The sequence below is a fragment of the Herpailurus yagouaroundi genome, unplaced genomic scaffold (assembly GCF_014898765.1).
Source record: "Herpailurus yagouaroundi ecotype Mexico unplaced genomic scaffold, PumYag 29, whole genome shotgun sequence".
NCBI classification, from domain to species: Eukaryota; Metazoa; Chordata; class Mammalia; order Carnivora; family Felidae; genus Herpailurus; species Herpailurus yagouaroundi.
In genome coordinates this window covers 42,651,726-42,669,106 of record NW_024412377.1, presented here as the reverse complement: position 1 = coordinate 42,669,106, position 17,381 = coordinate 42,651,726, and the positions used below count along the sequence as shown (strand labels likewise).

Here is a 17,381-nt window from a genome sequence, read left to right as displayed (position 1 = left end):
GGGGGGGTGCGGGCTCGGGCGCAGGCGCTGCCGTCTGTCGGCTGCGGGCGTGGGGCGTGGGGCGTGGGGCGTGGGGCGCGCGCGCCGGGCGCCACGAACGCCCTGCCTCTCCCTGCGCAGCGCCCCGGGCTAGGGAGGGGAGCACGGCTGCGCCCGCGTAGCCACCCAGACAGACGGCTGACGGACGGACAGCCGGGGGGGATGCGCGCGCCCCCGCACGCTGAGCTGCGGATTGGAGGGGCCCGAGCGCGGGAGGAGGGGGGGTCCGAGACGGAAACCCTCGGAGGTCCGGAGGCCTCGGGCCACCGCCTCCTGCGTGACCTTGGGCAGGTAACCTGCCCTCTCTGGGCCTTCCTTTCCCCAGTTGGGCAGTGAGAGGCAGGCCACGTGCACGGACACAAACAGCCGGGCTCTAGGTTCCAGCGATCCAGGCAGCGCCTCCTCTTTGCTGTGTGACCTTGCCCGCATTCCTTAAGCGTGCTGTGCTGCCTCTTCATCTGGAGAATGGGGTTAAGAATCTGCCCTCCCTTACAATGATGCGAGGAACCCAGGGAGGTTGTGCATAGAAAACAGGTAGCACCGGGCCTGGCACATAGCAGGGGCTCAGCTGGCGTTTATCGACTGACTAAAGGTTGCCCGCTTCTGCCAAGAAAAGGACACAGCAGCCATTAATCAGATATTTTTCAGTCGCCCACGGTATTTATTGTGCCAGATCCTGGGGCTAGGTCCTATTGTCTCAACACAGGGACCCGGAGAGACAGATGGTGCTATCCCTATTTTACAGATGAAGAAACTGAAGCAGAGAGGTTGAGTCAAGGTCACAGAGCTAGTGAGTGACCCCAGTGACGGAGTCAGGCCTCATGGACCTTCTGGGCTGGTGGAGGTCTGGAACATGTTTCCTTTCCCAGGGAGAGGTTTGGGCAAGAAGAGACAGGGCAAGCGTCGCCGTGTTGTTGTCATGGCTTGTGACTTAGATGATGAGCACCTGGGTTTCTCCCACCAGCAGTATGACCTCAGGACTGTTAGAATTTCACATCTCTAAGATGAGCCATCAGCCACCCCGTGCCCGACTGACCTCTCGGAGCAGCGTGAGGGTCCGTGTGAGCCTGTGACTAGGATAGGAAATTATTAGCTAGAGCATTCATGTTCTTTCATCTATGGGCATGAACTGGTATAAGCTAGTCGACCCAGCGTATGCATTGCAAATCATGCCCCTTTCACTCAGAGGTGTCTCAGTTCGGACACTAAATCATAGCATTGCCCTACCATCAGCCAGCATGGGGAGGTCTTTGGGGAGAGTGAGGATAAGGGTCTGCTGCCTCTCATACCCCCGGAGTCTGGAAGGGGCAAGAAGGGTTTACACTGAAGTGTGCTTCGGGAAAGGGGCTGGCGGGTTCTGGGCACACCTGCTCACCCAGAGGCCCCTTTCTTTAAGTCCGGCCTCAAGGGCAGGCCAGGGGCTCTCCAGATACAGGAGGAAGGAGCCCTTTGGGCCTGAATGTGAAGGGAAGGAACATTTATTGAACCCTACTGTGTTCGTTTGATGAAGGCTTATATCTAATATCTAATTTGTAATTCTTTCCAACAGCTTGGGAAGACAGGTTTGTGCGTCCCCATTTTGCACCTGAGGAACCTGTCTCAGAGGAGTGAAGTCATATGCCCAAGGCCACACAGAGCACTGAATCTCTGGGCTTTGGAGAGAAGCCAAGAGGGCAAAAGCCAGCAGCTCCTGAATCCAGGAAGGCCCAGGCGGGACCCACTCCCCCCTCCCCCAGGGACTGTCACCTCTTCTCTTACAGGACAGGCTCCGGCTTTGCTGAACAACCCCCTCCCATTGGTACGTGGGTTTCATCGGATCCTTTGGAAGGTCCGGAGAACCACAGGAAGAGGGAATAGAGGGGAGGCATTGGCTTCTTTGGGAAGCCCCACCACAGCCCTTGTTGGAAAAGTCTGGTCTTCATCAAACAAACAAACAAAATCCCAACATCTTCTAGAAGATATTGTCTACATAAGTCAGTCTGCCCACTGAACCCTCAGTCACCCTCAGAACACCAAGCATGTTTGACGTCCCCTGCAGCCGCTGTCCCCTCTCCCCTCTCCCAGAGGAAGTTTGGTTACTACTTGTCAGAAAGACGGCACTTAGGAATCCCAACCAGTAAATAATCTCTCTTTCCCTCTTCCCGCCTCTCTCTCTCTCTCTCTCTCTCTCTCTCTCTCTCTCATGTCTCCTGGTCTCACATCAAACCAGAAGTCTAATGGAGATGTGTGCTGATTTAAGGAAAGTGTTAGATGAAAATGTACTTCCTTTTATTATATACGGAGATATTTTTAAATGCATATAAATAAACATTTTTAATTTGCTGAAACGTTCAGACTGTATCACTGTAGAGCATGTGTTTTGTTACACCAGCGAGTGGCGACTGTAAAAAATGAGGAATCAGGCTGCTGGTCCATCTGGTATGATTCAGAGAAAGTGGCTCTGGTGCGGCCGTGCTGGGACAGGATTGCCCTCCAAAGCCGCCCTCTCCTAGGCCTGCTGTGCTCCCAGGTTCTGCATCCCATTGGCGGGGCACCTCATCCACCAGGAGCCAGGCTGGTTTCCTCGGACAGATCCCCATCACAATCCGTTACACGTGCGTGTGCACACACATACCCTGGGGAGCGGGAGACCCTTTCTATTCCTAGAGCTGGGCTGAGTCCTCCCCTAGAGCGGAGCTGTGGCCCTCTCTGCTCTGCCCACACTGATCTCTTGGCAGTCGATAGGATAGCTCTACAGACTGAGGTTCTCAGCGGGGCATTAGGGGTCTGCAGATGAAATTGCATGCAAAACATAGTGCTGATGGGCATGCTTCTGATTTGCTGGAGGCCATGACCAGGCCATGGGCCTTTGAGGGGCAGGCCAAGCCATATCTGATGTTTGTCTGGAGCCCCAGTCTCCAGCCACCAGCGCCTGCCCCCCAGGGGGAACGGGGACATAAAATTGCTATATACAAAACAGAAGTGACAGCAGCTCCTCACGAGAGGAAAGCTAGAATACCTCTTAGCACTGGGCTGGCTTCTGGGTCCGACAGGACAGGAGGGGTCCCTTTCTTTTTTAAAAAAATTTTTTTAATGTTTATTTATTTTTGAGACAGAGAGAGACAGAGCATGAACGGGGGAGGGTCAGAGAGAGGGAGACACAGAATCTGAAACAGGCTCCAGGCTCTGAGCTGTCAGCACAGAGCCCGATGCGGACCTCGAACTCACGGACCGCGAGATCATGACCTGAGCCGAAGTCGGCCGCTTAACCGACTGAGCCACCCAGGTGCCCCAGGAGGGGTCCCTTTGTTGAGCCACAACACCCCAGGCTCTGGGGGGACCCTCTGAGTGATAGGGAACTCATTACCTCACAAGGCAGCCCATGACACTGCTTGAAAGTCCCTTTAGATAAAGGTTTCCTCTTTTCTGGAGGTTGACAGGTGATCAACCTCACTTGTGGGCCCAACCTAGCCCCCTGACCTTCCACGTGGGCCCCACCTGCCACTCACCCAGCCTGCCAGGCCCGGCCACCGCCCTCCCGCCAGACAGAGGTTTTCCTGTGGCTGGGGACAGGCTTGCCCTGCCTCAGATCTTCCACACCACCATCTGTCCTCAGCCTTGGGGTGGTGGGGACATTAGGCGGGCCCGCCAGCATCTCACAGTAGGACACAACAGCCCTGTAAGCAGGTGGCTAAAAGACAGCACCTACCCTGTGCTAAATTCTGGATAGGTCAAAGTATTTCATTTCCATTTGACAAACGAGGAGGCTGAGGCTCAGAGAAGCTAAGTAAGTTGTCTGAAGTCTCAGAGCTTGGAGGTAGTCAAGCCGGAGGCCAGGCCATGTGACAAAACGTGCCGTGAACACCGAGTTACAGCTGAAGCATGGCCCTCCAGCTCACAGCACCCCCACACTCCAGAGTGTGTGGTGCTCCCTGGGGTGCTAGCAGGGGCTGGTAGGGGGCTCCTGGGTAGCAAAGCATGGAGAATGCTGGATTAAAGAAAAGTCAAGGGGTTTCTTTGCTGCAGGACATATCAGAGGCTTCGATGTGTTTACGTACCACTCTCGCCCCCAGAAGGGTTGAGTCTGCGGGACTTGCCAAACTTACTTGACCTGAGCCACTTCTTAAATGAGGCCCAGAGAGGAGATGCAGTTACCCCAGGGTCACACAGCAAATATTTGTGAAGGTCAGAATCCACGCGCTGCCAACCACACCTGCCACCAACCTTCCTCCTCTGCTCTTGGAAGCATAGTCCTTTCCCTGGTACTGCCTTGTTCCCAGGCCTTAGATGCCCACCATCTTCGGGGAAGCTGTGCTGTCTCCCAGGCCACCAGCAGGAGGAGGGGGAAGTGCCTGCTGCTCCCAGGGGCTTGTGTGGGGACTGCATTCACCTTGTGCATTGCTGTCACGTGCCCCAGGAGCAAAGGGCAGGCAGGCAGTCTGCACACACTTTTTATGGCTGGGCCACATCCCAGAACGGTAAACAGGGGCAGGCAGCTGGCACCAGAGGCTTCTCAGGAGCGAAGGCCCCAGACTTCTGCCCGCCCCTGGAAGGGAGTTGAGAACAGTAGCTTGTCTCAGGAGTTTAAAAAAATTATATTTTAAGTTCACATTGTTAGTACTCTTTTTTATGAGTATGTTGGTCTTTTTTTGGTCTGACAGCACCTACTAGACCTTTAGGCCTCAATGCAAACATCACCTCCTCCAGGAAGCCTCCCAGACCTTCTGCTATAAGCTGGGAGCCCACTCTGGGCTCCCCGGATGCTCTGTTCCTTTGATGCCCAGGGCATAGCTCCGACTGGGAACTTTTGTGGGCCAAGGAACTTTTGTGGGCTCAGCCAGGCCTGGCACAAGGGGGCTCCCAATAAATATCATCTGTTGAAAGAAAAATGTGAGCTGAAAATACTTGAGTAATAAAAAAAAACCAAAACTGATATATTGGCTCTGATGATTCTGCTTATAAAATGCACTTAAAATTTTACATAGTCTCATGGACTTACTCTAACAATGTCTTCTTTTGATCTTTCAAACACATTTTAAAGGTGACCTTGTTACAGGCCTACAGAGACTGGAGGGGACCGCGCAATTGTTAGGGAAAGGTGAGGACAGTTTATCCTTCTTCAGCCTCTTCCTTTAATGCTGTGTACAATGATTTTTATACTTCTTTTTAAAGAGAAAAAAAATTTATTCTTGAAGCTGCATCCAAGAGATTCCACTCTATGTACAACGCTTGCCCAGCTGTGAGCTCCGCTTGGTCCAGAGGAAGTCCCCCGGGGACTCCCTGGGGCCTGGGCCCTAAGGGACAGCCTAGTGGGGTGACAGAAACTAGGCAGGTGGACGCTGCCCCTCTGGGCCCCCCTGGCTCCCCCCATCTGGAGGCCCCCCTGAGAATGCTCGCGGGGGGATATGGCTCTGTGGTCCAGAGGGGTCGGTCATCAGAGCCTCTTGTGGGCTTTGTGCTTTGCATCCAGCCTGGACAGGGGTCAGGGCAATTTGCGGTGGGGGGCAGCCGGAGGGGAGGGTGCAGGAAGAGGCAGGTGTGAGCTGACCGGCATCCCTCCCCCTCGGTTCCGGGCTGCAAGCTTTCCATCTTCTCTCAGCTCTGCCCCCTTTCTCCAGAGTCAGTGCACTCCCTCCAGAGGCCTCCCACCCTTGAACCTATGGAAGGGGAGGTGGGACCTAGGGACTTATGGCCCCTCACCTAGCCCTCTGGGGATTGAGACCTCCTACCCTGGGTTCTTTTACCCCCCTGAGGCCTAGAACACAGGAGCTGGAAAGGTCCTTCTCCCACAGGCTCACTGCACAGATGGGCCAAGGGGATGCAAGGGCTGGGTGGGCAACTTGTCCAAGGTTACCTAGAAGGTCAGTGGCAGGGCTGGGACTCAGACCGAGCCTCCTAGGCCTTAACGGGAGCCACATGCCCAGCGTCAGAGTCCCCAGGCCCCCAGCCCGCGGGGCAGGGGCAGGGGGCTATGGCAGATACTCTTCCTTAACAGGCATTGGGGAGGAGGCACCCAAGAGGCTGGCAGAGCTGGGGCCCAGGCCCCCCAGGGACGGCCCAGCTGCGGTGGGGGCCACTTCGTGGGCTGGCGGTGGGGGCTGCTGCTGCTGCTGCTGCTGCTGCTTCTTTTTGTTCACTTTGCGCTCCTTTGCCCGCCGGTTTTGGAACCAGATCTTCACCTGTGGTATCAGAGAGCAGAGATGGGCTAGGTTGGGGGGGCCGGGGCGGGGGGGGGGGGAGACCAAAAGGCAGAGCGAGAGGAAGAGGGAGGATAGCTGGGCTCTTATTCCTCCACAGGGGGCTTCGGGCCTCCCTCCTGCACCACCACCCAGACTATTCATGGACGCTGAATACATCCTCCCCGTCTACAACCTGCAACCCTAAAGACAACTTTCTCTGTAACCTCCTCTGTCCCCATTTTCTAAGGCCATGCTGTAACACCCCTCCTCCAGGAAGACTTCCTTGCGCTCCCTGGGACTTAAACAGGAATCATCATAGCCTGCTGTAGCCTATAGCTAAGCAGACCCCCTATCCCCCCCGTTGGGGGTCAGGGATAGTGGGGTTTGGGTTTCTGCTATGCTGTGTGACTATGGCCAGAGACTCAACCTCTCTGTTCTCCCTTGACTGAGTCCGTAATCTGCCTGACAGCCTGGAGGCCAGACTCCCAGTACTGCTCCTGTGGTTAAGGTGGGGGTACCCACACACCTGCCGTTCAGTGAGCCCCAGATTGGCGGCCAGCTCTGACTTCCGCCGGATGGTGATGTAACGGCTATAGTGGAACTCCTTTTCCAGCTCCAGGCGCTGGTGGTCGGTGTAGACCACGCGGTACTTGTCCTTGGTCCGGGTCTTACCTGAGAAGCAGAGGGGCCAGGAGACGTGGTGAGTGGGTGGGTGGGGCCTGTAAAAGGCCCAGGCAGGGCCCGTGAAGGGAGAAATCCAGGCCCCCAAGGGAGAACCCTGAGGTGGGGAGGGACACACACCGAGGCCTGGGGTAACAATTACTCCCCCAGCGTCAGGCTTGGAGACCCCCAACCTGAGAGGCAGGCACTGCTCTCATGCCCCTTTGGGGAGGCACTGAGGCTCAGAGAAGAGAAGCAACTCACTCAGGGTTACACAGCAAGCTGCTGGTGGAGCTGGGGTTTCAATCCGGCTCCTCTGACCCTACTGTGATCGCCAGCTCCACCAGCTCTAACCCAGCAGTTTCCAGATGCCGCTGTGCAATGGACACTTGGGGAGCTTGTGGAAAACACAGCTTCCCGGCCATCCCTGACCCTGTGAACTGGAAAGCCTGGCGATAGAGTCTGCATTTTTAGCAAGCCCCCCTGGTGGTTCTGATTCAGGATCCTGAGACCACAGGCACTCACACCGGCGACACGGAGGGTCACCTGGCAGGCCAGGCCAGATGGAGACTAATGACGAGTCAGCTGCCCCTCTTTCCAGCGCATGAGAAGAGAGTGGGGAAGAGCGACCAAAGGTAGAGGCAGAAGCTTGCCGCACCGTCCTGGGGTGGGCGCTCCTCAATTTCCGTCAGACCCCTGGCGGCTGCTGGCCCCGAGACCAAACAGAAAGCACTGAGACAGCTGGTGGCCCTGAGGACCTGTCAGGTACCTCAAAAGGCCCTGGCCCTAGACACCAAGTCCCAAGCTGGGGTTGGTCTGCCCAGAGCCATCCACCCTGCTGCTTCTTCTGCGGGCACAGAGCAGTGACTCAGGCTCAGGCTACAAATATTTACTGAGCTCCTGCTGTGGGCCAACCACTGGGGTATACCAGTAAGCAAAACTAAAAAAAAAAAAAAAAAAAAAAAAAAAAAATCCCTTCTCACAGTGAAATTAGGTACTAGTGGAGGGAGCTAGACCAAAATAATTTGATATGTTAATACTACGTATATGATATGTTAATTGATAGGTATTCCAGAGAAAAAGAAGGCAGGAAGAGAGGACTGGGAATTTGGGGAGGAGAGAGTATGTGATTTTATTTTATTTTTTTTAATTTTTTTTTTCAACGTTTATTTATTTTTGGGACAGAGAGAGACAGAGCATGAACGGGGGAGGGGCAGAGAGAGAGGGAGACACAGAATTGGAAACAGGCTCCAGGCTCTGAGCCATCAGCCCAGAGCCTGACGCGGGGCTCGAACTCACAGACCGCGAGATCGTGACCTGGCTGAAGTCGGACGCTTAACCGACTGTGCCACCCAGGCGCCCCGAGAGTATGTGATTTTAAATAGAGTAGTCCATGAAGGTCTTACTGAGAAGGGGAATTTAAGCAAAGATCTAAAGGAGGTGAGGGAAATAGCCATGCAGGTGTCTGGGGAAGAGGGTTCCAGGTGCGGGGGAACAGCAAGTGCAAAGGCCCCGTGGTAGGCGCATGCCTGACATCTGACATGTGTGAGGAACAGTGAGGAGGCTGGCATAGCCAGAGTGCAGTGAGCCAGGACAGAGGGGCAGGCTATCCAGAACCTTACCGGCCATGAAAAGGACTCTGGGTTTTACTCTGTCTGGGATGGGAGCCATTGCAGGGTTCTGAGCCCAGGAGACAGGAAGTCTGATGTAGGTTTCAATATGACTTTGGCTGCTGCATGGAGGACAGATTGGCAAGAGGATGGGGGAAGCACAGATAGTCCCGCAGTAACCCAGGAGAGAGAAGGATGTGGCTTGGCTTCTCTACAGGGCTCAGCCTGGGGCCAAGAGCTGGACTTGAGGACCGACTGGGGTTAATGTCAGGGCTCTCTTTGGGGCTGGGATCAGAGGTCTGTCTGGAGAGAATATTAAGAGTCATGCTTGGCCTGGGCTGGTGCGGGGGCCTGACTAAACACCAGCTTCCTTCGTAAGAAGCTGAGAACTTGGCTATAAATAGGAGGCACACGCAAGCACTTTCAGGCCCACACGTGTGTCCCACCAGGGTATGGCGGGTCTTGGAATCACCATCGACCCTGCTCCACCTTACCCAGTTACCCCCACCCCCGCCGGGCCCCCCCCCCCCCCCCGGGGTCACAGCTCTGGCTTTGCCTGTCCCTCAGCATCCCTGTGCTAACCACCCACCCCTCTTCCAGCTCCCGCCCCACTACTAAGCCCACGCAGCTTGGCAGGACGGCCACCGGGCTCCCCAAGAGCCAAATGGTTTTGCGGAAAATGGGAGACAGCAGATGTTTCTGGGCTTTTTTCCTTGGGTTTCCTGCCAGAGCAGCAGAACCGCACTGGACGCTTCCACATCCACTGACCTCAGCCCACCGCCTGATGTAGCACGGGACAACTTCGGCCCTCGGCCAGGTCTGGCCCAGGAAAGGGACAAGGGAGTGGCTGCTGAGGCCTTGGCTCCAGATGGGCCCTTCCTTGGCCTAGAAAATTCAACGCCAACTCAAAAACAGTTCTGCCTAATGCCACCACCCCCAGAGCCCAACAGAGCTCTGCATCTTCGCTGGGCTAACACCAGAAGGGCTCGGTTTAGTCTCCTCCCATTTGACGGATGAAGAGACTGAGGGTTCCAGCAGGTTATACAACTGCTGGAGGTCCAAATAATAGAGACCTCGTGAGTCCTTCTAGTTCAACGTCCCCGGACAGTCGGGGTCACTGAAGCCCCCTGCAAGTGTGGACTTGCCCAAGGCCATGTCATCTGGTCTAGAGTCCCACTCCTTGCTCCTGGCACAACTCCCCACCCCGTCAGGCTTAGGGTCCACAGAGCCCCCCAAGAGGCCCCCTAATCCTGGGCAGGAGACGCTCAAAGAGCAGACCACCGCTATACTTGTGCTTCTGGGAAGGGAGGGGCCAGATCATGGTGAGGGCAGGCCCCCGAGAGCCCTGGGCTGGGGCTGGATGGTCCACAGGCTGGGTGGGCCCTTGAAAATTCCCAGAACACTCACAGCCTGAAGTGGGGCTGTAAGGCTCCCTTCCCACCCAAAAAGCCTGAGCTTACAAGCAGCGCTTACAAAGACACCCTTTTCCTCAGGCACCCAGGGCTCCTTCCCATTTTTTCTGATGAGGAAGCGGGGATCCATCACACCCAGTTTCGTAATGGGGGAGAAACTGGGGCTCAGAAGGGGGGCATCTTTGCCGAGGGCCATCCTGCCTGGTAGTGGTATAAGCCCTGGGCTCTGGCCACCCAAACCGTAGCTTGACTCATCCCAGATTTGAGGAGGGGGGTACCAGATAGGAGATAGGGCTCTAGCCGCATAATTATCTCTTGCTGTTCCTGCCAGGGCAGACCCAGCCCCCAGACCCTGTCACCTCCTGTCTGGGCCCAGGAGATGGGGCTGGTAGGCTCAGGAACCACTGGCCAACCTCTATCTGGTGAAGCTCTCAAAGCACACCATTTTACTGCTAAGAAAATGGCTCTGCCGAAGAACAAAACATTTGGTATCACACTGTGGTCCGGGAACCAACAGATCCCATATGCTGTCCACGGAGTAATAACTGGAACATTCTCCTTGGAGCCCAACTTGGTACTATCTAGCCTCATTTAACACGCACCCTTCAAGCCATTAATCCCAATTCCTGGAATTGATCTCACAGAAAAAGTGCCCAAAGCTATGGCTGTTTTGAAAGGCACAAGAGTAAAAACTCTATATGTCTACACGTAGGGAACTTGCTAAATAAGAGATGGTACGTCCACGAAGAGGAACACTATACTGGGGTGTCTGGGGGGCTCAGGTGGCTGAGCGTCTGACTTCGGCTCAGGTCGTGATCTCGCGGTCTGTGAGTTCGAGCCCCGCATCGGGCTCTGTGCTGACAGCTTAGAGCCTGGAGCCTGCTTCGAGTTCTGTGTTTCCCTCTCTCTCTGCTCCTCCCCTGCTCATGCTCTGTCTCTCTCTGTCTCTCAAAAATAAATAAAATGGTAAGAAAAAAAAAAAAAAAAGAAAGAAACTATAAAGGTCCCTACATACTAATATGGAGTGATTTCTAAGGTATGTTGAGAAAAAAAAAGACAAAATACCGTGAATGGCATGTTACTGTTTTTTTTGTATAAAAGTGGGGAGACACACACACATACATACACACTCACACATGTATGTGTACCCATAGAATTCTTTCTAAAAGAATATACAAGCCAATAACAGGGCTGCCTCTGGAGAGGGAGTTAGAAGCTGTGGGGCCTCAGGAAGGTGAGAATGTAAGTCTTTGAGAGGATTCTCTTTTCCTTTTCCTTTCTTTTCTTTCTTTCCTTCTTTTTTTTTCTTTCTTCTTTCTTGCTTCTTTCTTTCTTCTCTTCCTTCTTTCTCTTCTTTCTTTTTTCTTTCTTTCTTTGTCTCTTTCTTTCCTTTCTTTCTTTCTTTCTTCTTTCTCTCTTTCTTTCTTTCCTTTATTTCCTTCCTGTCTCTCCTTTATTTCCTTCCTTCCTCTCTCTCTTATGTTTATTTTTGAGAAAGGGAGAGAGAGAGAGAGAGGGAGAGAAAGAAAACGAGTGGGGGAGGGGCAGAGAGAGAGAGGGAAACACAGAATCTGAAACAGGTTCCAGGCTCTGAGCTGTCAGCACAGAGCCCGGAATGGGGCCCGAACCCACGAACCACAAGACCATGACCTGAGCCGAAGTTGGACGCTTAACTGACTGAGCCACCCAGGCTCCCCTCATTTGTTATTTTCCTTCCTCCCTCCCTTCCTTCCTTTCCTCCTTCCTTTCTCTTTTCTCTTTCTCTCTCTCTCTCTTTTTTTTTTTTTACCATGTGCGATATGAATTTGTATTTTTAATGACAGTCAGGAGCCCTGGGCTCCAGTCCCAGCTCTAGGCCAGAACTCTTGACTGCCCCAAGCGACCCTCCCTTCCCCCTCCTATGAGCACCTGTGCCACCCAGGAGCCTAGGAGGGAGGGGGCAGGGAGGTGTGTGAGAGCAGCAGGCAGGGAGAGGGCCCTGGGATGAATGATTTACAGGCCCCTGGGATGCTGGGGCTGAGAGGGAAGTCCAGGCTCCTGCAACAGGTGTCTGACGGAGGCCAGCCGCTCCCAGCCACCTAATGAATAACCCTCCGGGCCAGATGCCAGTGCGAGTGGGTGGGAGGGGGGGTGGGGAGCCCCCTCCAGCTCTTCAGTGGTGAGCACACCAGGGAAGATCCTTGGATAACTCACCCAAATGAGAGGCTTTCTCTTTGCTCAGGCTTTGGGACACGAGGAATGGCCCATCTGTGTGCACTGGGCGGCTGTGGAGGTAGCAAAGTCCCCATCTCCGAAAGCATGCACACTGGAGGTCTTGGGAAGCTCTTTAAAAGCACAGATTCTAGGCCAGAAATTCAGATTCAGTGGGGCTAAAATGGGACTCAGGGATTTGATGTGTGACCGGCTCTCAGGTGCCCCAGGCATGAGGTGGTCTGAGCAAGCAGACCTCTGGGATTGTGCAATACAGCTTCTCACTGGCTGGGTGATCTAGGACCAGTCACCTCAGCTTTCTGAGCATCATGTTCTGTATCTATACAATGCAGGCAACTAACATTCTAATAATGGCCAACATGTCCACGTGTGAGGTGCTCGCACACATCTCTCAACAATTTATGAAACCGGGCTGCTGTTATCCCTACGTACAGATAAGCAAACTGGGGCTCAGAGAGGTCCACACATCTGGCAGGTGGAATTTCAACCCAGGTCTGTCGAGCCTCAGAAAGAGCACCAGAACCTCTCACACAGGGTGAGGTCTCCCATAATTATCTCCAACCACCGGGGGGCACAGCGGATCACTTGACATAAATGGAGGACGCCTAGCGCAGTACCTGGCACTTAGTAGGTGCGCAAGGATGGGCAGACCGTGCTGATTTCCAACAGTGGCACGATAAGCCATGTGGCAGAAAGGCTGGGAAATGGGTCTGGGCAATGGGGGATGTGCTGGATGAGACTGTTTATTTATAAGGTCCTCTCCAACTTGGAAACATGAGGCTCCCAATGTTTGTTGATTCTCTGGTTGTGTTTGTTATTTTTGCCGAAAGAATTCTGAGACCGATTCCCCTGTCTGAGAGCCTAGATACCGGGCCTGCCCAGCTGGAGGATAGGGGACAGGAGCCACAGCGGCCTGCGGTGGGGCCTTCCCGCCCAGCCTGGGCCAGGCGAGGACAGAGTTCAGCCTCTGTCCCCAGGGCGGGGTGGGTGGCTCCAAGAAAATCGAATGGCCCCGGGGTCAGCACTTCCTTTGTCCTCTTCCTGCTAGGTTTGTGGCCCTGGGGAAGCCACTGCCAGTTCTGGCCCTCAGGGCCTGGAACACCGACCCAGCCTCAACCCTCCATGCCCCCTCCCTGTGTGGTCCAGCCCCATCCTGACTGTGCATCACAATCCCCCCCAACACACAAACACACACGCGGTATGCACACATGTACGCAGGTAGGCCTGTTAAAAATACTCCAGCCCCGATCCACGGCATCCTGCTCTCCCTGCCGTCTCTGGCAGCCCACGGACGCTATTCTGCACCACTAGCTGAAGTCAGTGTTTCCTGGCCCCAATTCTGTGCCATCTGTGTGGTCTTGAATAAGTCCCTTCTCCTCTCCAGGCCTCAGTTTCTCCGGTGCATCAGAAGAAGATCAGCGCTGAGGGCCTATAGATTCTGAAGTTCTCTGCAGCTCTGAGCCCTCCTCTAAGGGCTTGGGCCCAGGCCGAAGGACTTGACAAGTGACTGAACTTCTTCGGGCTTTGGACGGGAAAGCAGTTGGTAAAGGGCAAAGAGCTAAGGGGATGTCAAGGAGAGCTGAGCTATTTGCGGAAGCGGATGCGGGAAGGGTCCCTAGGGAGACAGAGGAATGCGGCCCGATGGGGAGCTGCAGGGCAAGGAACACACTGGCCTGCGAGCGGGGAGATCCGGCCCAGCCGCTGTGTATGGATGTTCGGCTTGGGCTTGATTCTCCATCCCACCAGCAGGGGTGGGACCTCTGCTGTGGCAGCCCTGACCTGGCCGGTGTCATGATGAATGGATGTCCCTTCCTGGGCCCTGAGGGTGTCTACTGCGCCCTGATTGGGTCCTTGTTCCGGCTGTGTGGCCAGGCCCAGGCTGCTCCATCACGGTTCCTCATTTAAGCTCTGGAGCAGGGGTGAGGCTGGCATGGGGGGGGGGGAGGGGCGTGGGGAGGTCCTGCAGCCTTAGGCCAGCTTCTCCTCCCCACTGTCGCCCTCCTTCCCAGCCACAGCACTCAGCTGGCACTGCACCCTCTCCTCCCAGGCCACCCTGGCATCGTCCCCTGCCATGTCTTCTCTGCGGAGGCACACGGCCTGGCCTGGCTGTGGGAGGCAGTGAGGAAGACAGAAAAGTTCAGGGTCGGGGAGACCTGTCTGTTCCACCCCAGCCTGGCCACAGGCCAGCGACGTGAGCCCAGGCAAGTCACCGAACCTCTCTGGATCCCAGGAATACACCTGTAAACTGAGGACACGAATTAACTAACTCGTGGTTTGTTAGCAGACTGGACAGAAGAGATACCCAGCACTTCCGCGATCACAGAAAGTTCAACTGGAGAGCCCTCCTAGACCAAAACCCTCCCTCGGGCCAGATGCCCACAGCTGTGTCGCATCCCAAGCGGAGTGTGCTTGTACTATCTGCAAAGCAGCCTGTTCTTACATCCACCACCTACTTATATTTTCCCTCGGTTTTTCCACAGGGGTGCCAAAAAATAAGGGGGGGGGGACCCTTGACCCAGAACAGCCCTTCTACGACTGGCAAACAGCAACTGTGTCCCTCCGTGTCTTCCCCCAGGCCTGAACAGCTTGAGGACTCTCTGAGCTGTTTCCTGGTGCCCCTTTCAGCCTTGCCCTACCAGGGTCACCCTGGAAGTCAACTTCCTGCCCGACTGTCTGCAGGCCTGGGTCCTGAGGTCACACATTCTGGGTGCGATGCAGGGAGGGGCTCTAGGCTCCAGCCCTTTCCTAGATCACGGGGTGACCTTTGCAAGCCCCCTCCCCCCAGCGCCTTGCTCCCCTGGTCCGCTCCGTGAGGGTAGGGACGATGCCTTCTTGCTCCCACAGCCCCACAATGGTGCCTGACACATAGTGAGTACCTGATGAGTCTTTGCTGAATATGCAACACAAATCTGCTCCTTGGTCTCCTTCATCTCGGTAAATGGCTACCACCCTCCAGATACTCAGGCCAAAAGCCCAAGAGGCACTTCCGGCCCCCACAGCCAACCCATCAGCTGGTCAGCTCAACCTCAGTCCTTCTGTCCAGCTCCCCTGCTCCCAGAGCCTTAGTCAAAGCCACTAATCTAATGCAGAAATGTGCAGTTCTGGGGTCAGAAATACCCACATTTGAGGAAATGCTAAGCACGTGCCGAGTACTTACTAGGTACTAGTTCGTGTCGTTATTACTATGGTAGATGATCAGGATTGATTTGTTAAACCATTCCTTCCCCTCTTTCATGGGAGGGGGGCAGACTAAAAACAAACAAACAAAATAATTACAAACTGGGATTAGCATAAAGGAAAGTAAGCATAGAGCTGAGAGCCAGAATAAGTTGCAGGGGTGGAGGGTGGGGGGGGGACCTCTTTTAATTATTTTGGGGGGGGGTCTCCTGGAGGAGGTGACATTTCAATCAAGACCTGAAGGCTGAGGAGGTTTCTATATCAAAGACGAGAGGAATGTGCCAGGAAGAGAGAACAGCATGTGCAAAGGCCCGTGGCAGAGAGTAGCAGAGCAAGGGGCAGACAACGCCAGCTCCCGAGAGCCCCCAGTCTGCCTTCCTGGCCAGAGTCCCCAGTCTGCCTGCCTGAACGAATAAATGAACGAATGGGAGAGGCACATGGTGAGGCTGGAGAGACCAGCAGAGCTCTGAGCCCTGGGGTGAGGGGTTTGAATTTGGTTTCAAGAGCAACGGGAAGTCACGGGAAGGTGTTGAACTTGAAGGGTCAATCTCGGCTTCCACTAATGTCTGCCCCCTCCCTGTGCACCCCTACAAGCTTGAGGGCTGAAGTGTGGCATGGGGAGGGTTCAACAAGTTAACCCACGTTGACTTCAGACGCAAACGTTGTTTCCAAATCCCAGGAGCTCCAGAACAGAAACCGGAGGGCCAGCGCACGAAGATAACTTCCTCCTGACAAGCCAGACCTTACTGCTAACAAAGCTGTTTTAGACCTTCAGAATGATTCCCTGAGCTCTCGGCAGCAATATCTGCCAAAGCGGGGGGGAAAAAAAAACACCCAACCAAAAAAAGCCTTCTGCCACCTTCTAACTGGGTCATTCCCCTTCCCAGCTACATCTGAGAGACGAGGTGTCAAATCCAGCTTCTGCCTAGAGAACCAGTTTTAAACAGCCTGGCCCCTGCTGTGCCCACCCTCCCCCCATCCTCGTCTTCCAGCTCCTCCCTGACCAGCCTCCTTTTTCCACCCGGGCTGGGACGCACATGGGCAGGGGTCTGGGGCTGCTGAGTGGGTTGCTTTCTTTGGTAGATACTCCCTAGGCCGTGGAGTCTGGGTTTGAAGCCCGTGCTGTTTGCATCCTAGCTATGTGAGCTCGAGCAGGTACCTCACCCTCTCTGAGCCTCATTAACTTTATCTGTAAAATGAGGCTAATAATAGATCCTCGCACCTCTTAAGGTCGTTACGAAGCTTAAGTGAGAAAACCCGTGCAAAGTTCTTGGCACGCTGCCTGGTGCACAGGGAGGACTCAACCAATGCCATAGTTCTCAGCTTTGCCACGAGCTCCTGCCCCCGGGAAGGCATGGTGAGAAGGACGGGGCTGACTCTGACAGGTCCTTGAGGGAGATGGAAGGGGTAAAGAAGACAGTGGTAAATGCTGTGAAAACAAGGGCCTGATGTAGTGCTTGGAGGGGAGGAAACCAAGGAGGACTTTCTAGAGGAGGTGGCCGTGGCCCCGAAGGCACAGCGTTTGAACTAGTGAAGATGTAGGAAGGAAGGGTGGGTAATTTAGGTTGAGGGACCCGGACTGGAGAGGCAGGGAGTGTGAGGTGTGTGTTTCCGTGCACCTGCTAAGGACAGGCAGAGACAGTCATAGGCACTGATATACTAAGTACCTACTGTGTGCCAAGCAGAGGGGCTGGGCTCGATGGGCCCCATTGCTTCAAGGTACAATCCTATTATTATCCTAATGTTATAGTGGAAGAAACTGAGGTTCAGAGAGGCGATCCAAGTTAACTTGCCTGAGGCTCGGCAGCTTCTAACAGAAATGCAGTCCCAGGCCTGAGGCTCCCAAACGCAGCCGAAAGCCACCCCCAGTAAGCATTTCTGTATCTAGACCAACTAGTGAGAGAGTGTCTTCAACAGCCCTCTCAAGAGGGCTCTGAATGCCACAGAAATGGGGCTGGATTTGAAAGCAATGAAATGACATACAACGAGACGGACATTCCAAAGGCAGTGGAGAGCCACGGAATGCTCTGGATCAGGCGATGTGCCTTGAAAAGGTACATCTGGTAATGGCTGTGAGGACAGCTGGGGTATCAGAGAGAGGGTGAAGGTGAGAG

General features: G+C 54.6%; 1 protein-coding gene across 2 annotated transcripts in view; it reads right to left on the bottom strand.

The window, feature by feature from the left end:
* Window positions 1-5,187: 5,187 nt before the first annotated feature.
* The window catches only part of CDX1 (caudal type homeobox 1), a 46,263-nt gene continuing 34,069 nt past the window's right edge, over window positions 5,188-17,381 (bottom strand). Inside the window, exons 2-3 of one of the 2 annotated variants that reach the window (XM_040497606.1) lie at window positions 6,724-6,869; window positions 5,188-6,197 (exon numbers count right to left, since the gene is read on the bottom strand). In XM_040497606.1, the coding sequence (XP_040353540.1) occupies window positions 5,988-6,197; window positions 6,724-6,869 (356 nt within the window). In that variant the 3' untranslated portion in view covers window positions 5,188-5,987. Of the gene's footprint in view, window positions 6,198-6,723; window positions 6,870-17,381 lie in introns of those variants that run through there. The other variant, XR_005797574.1, reaches the window with a different exon arrangement.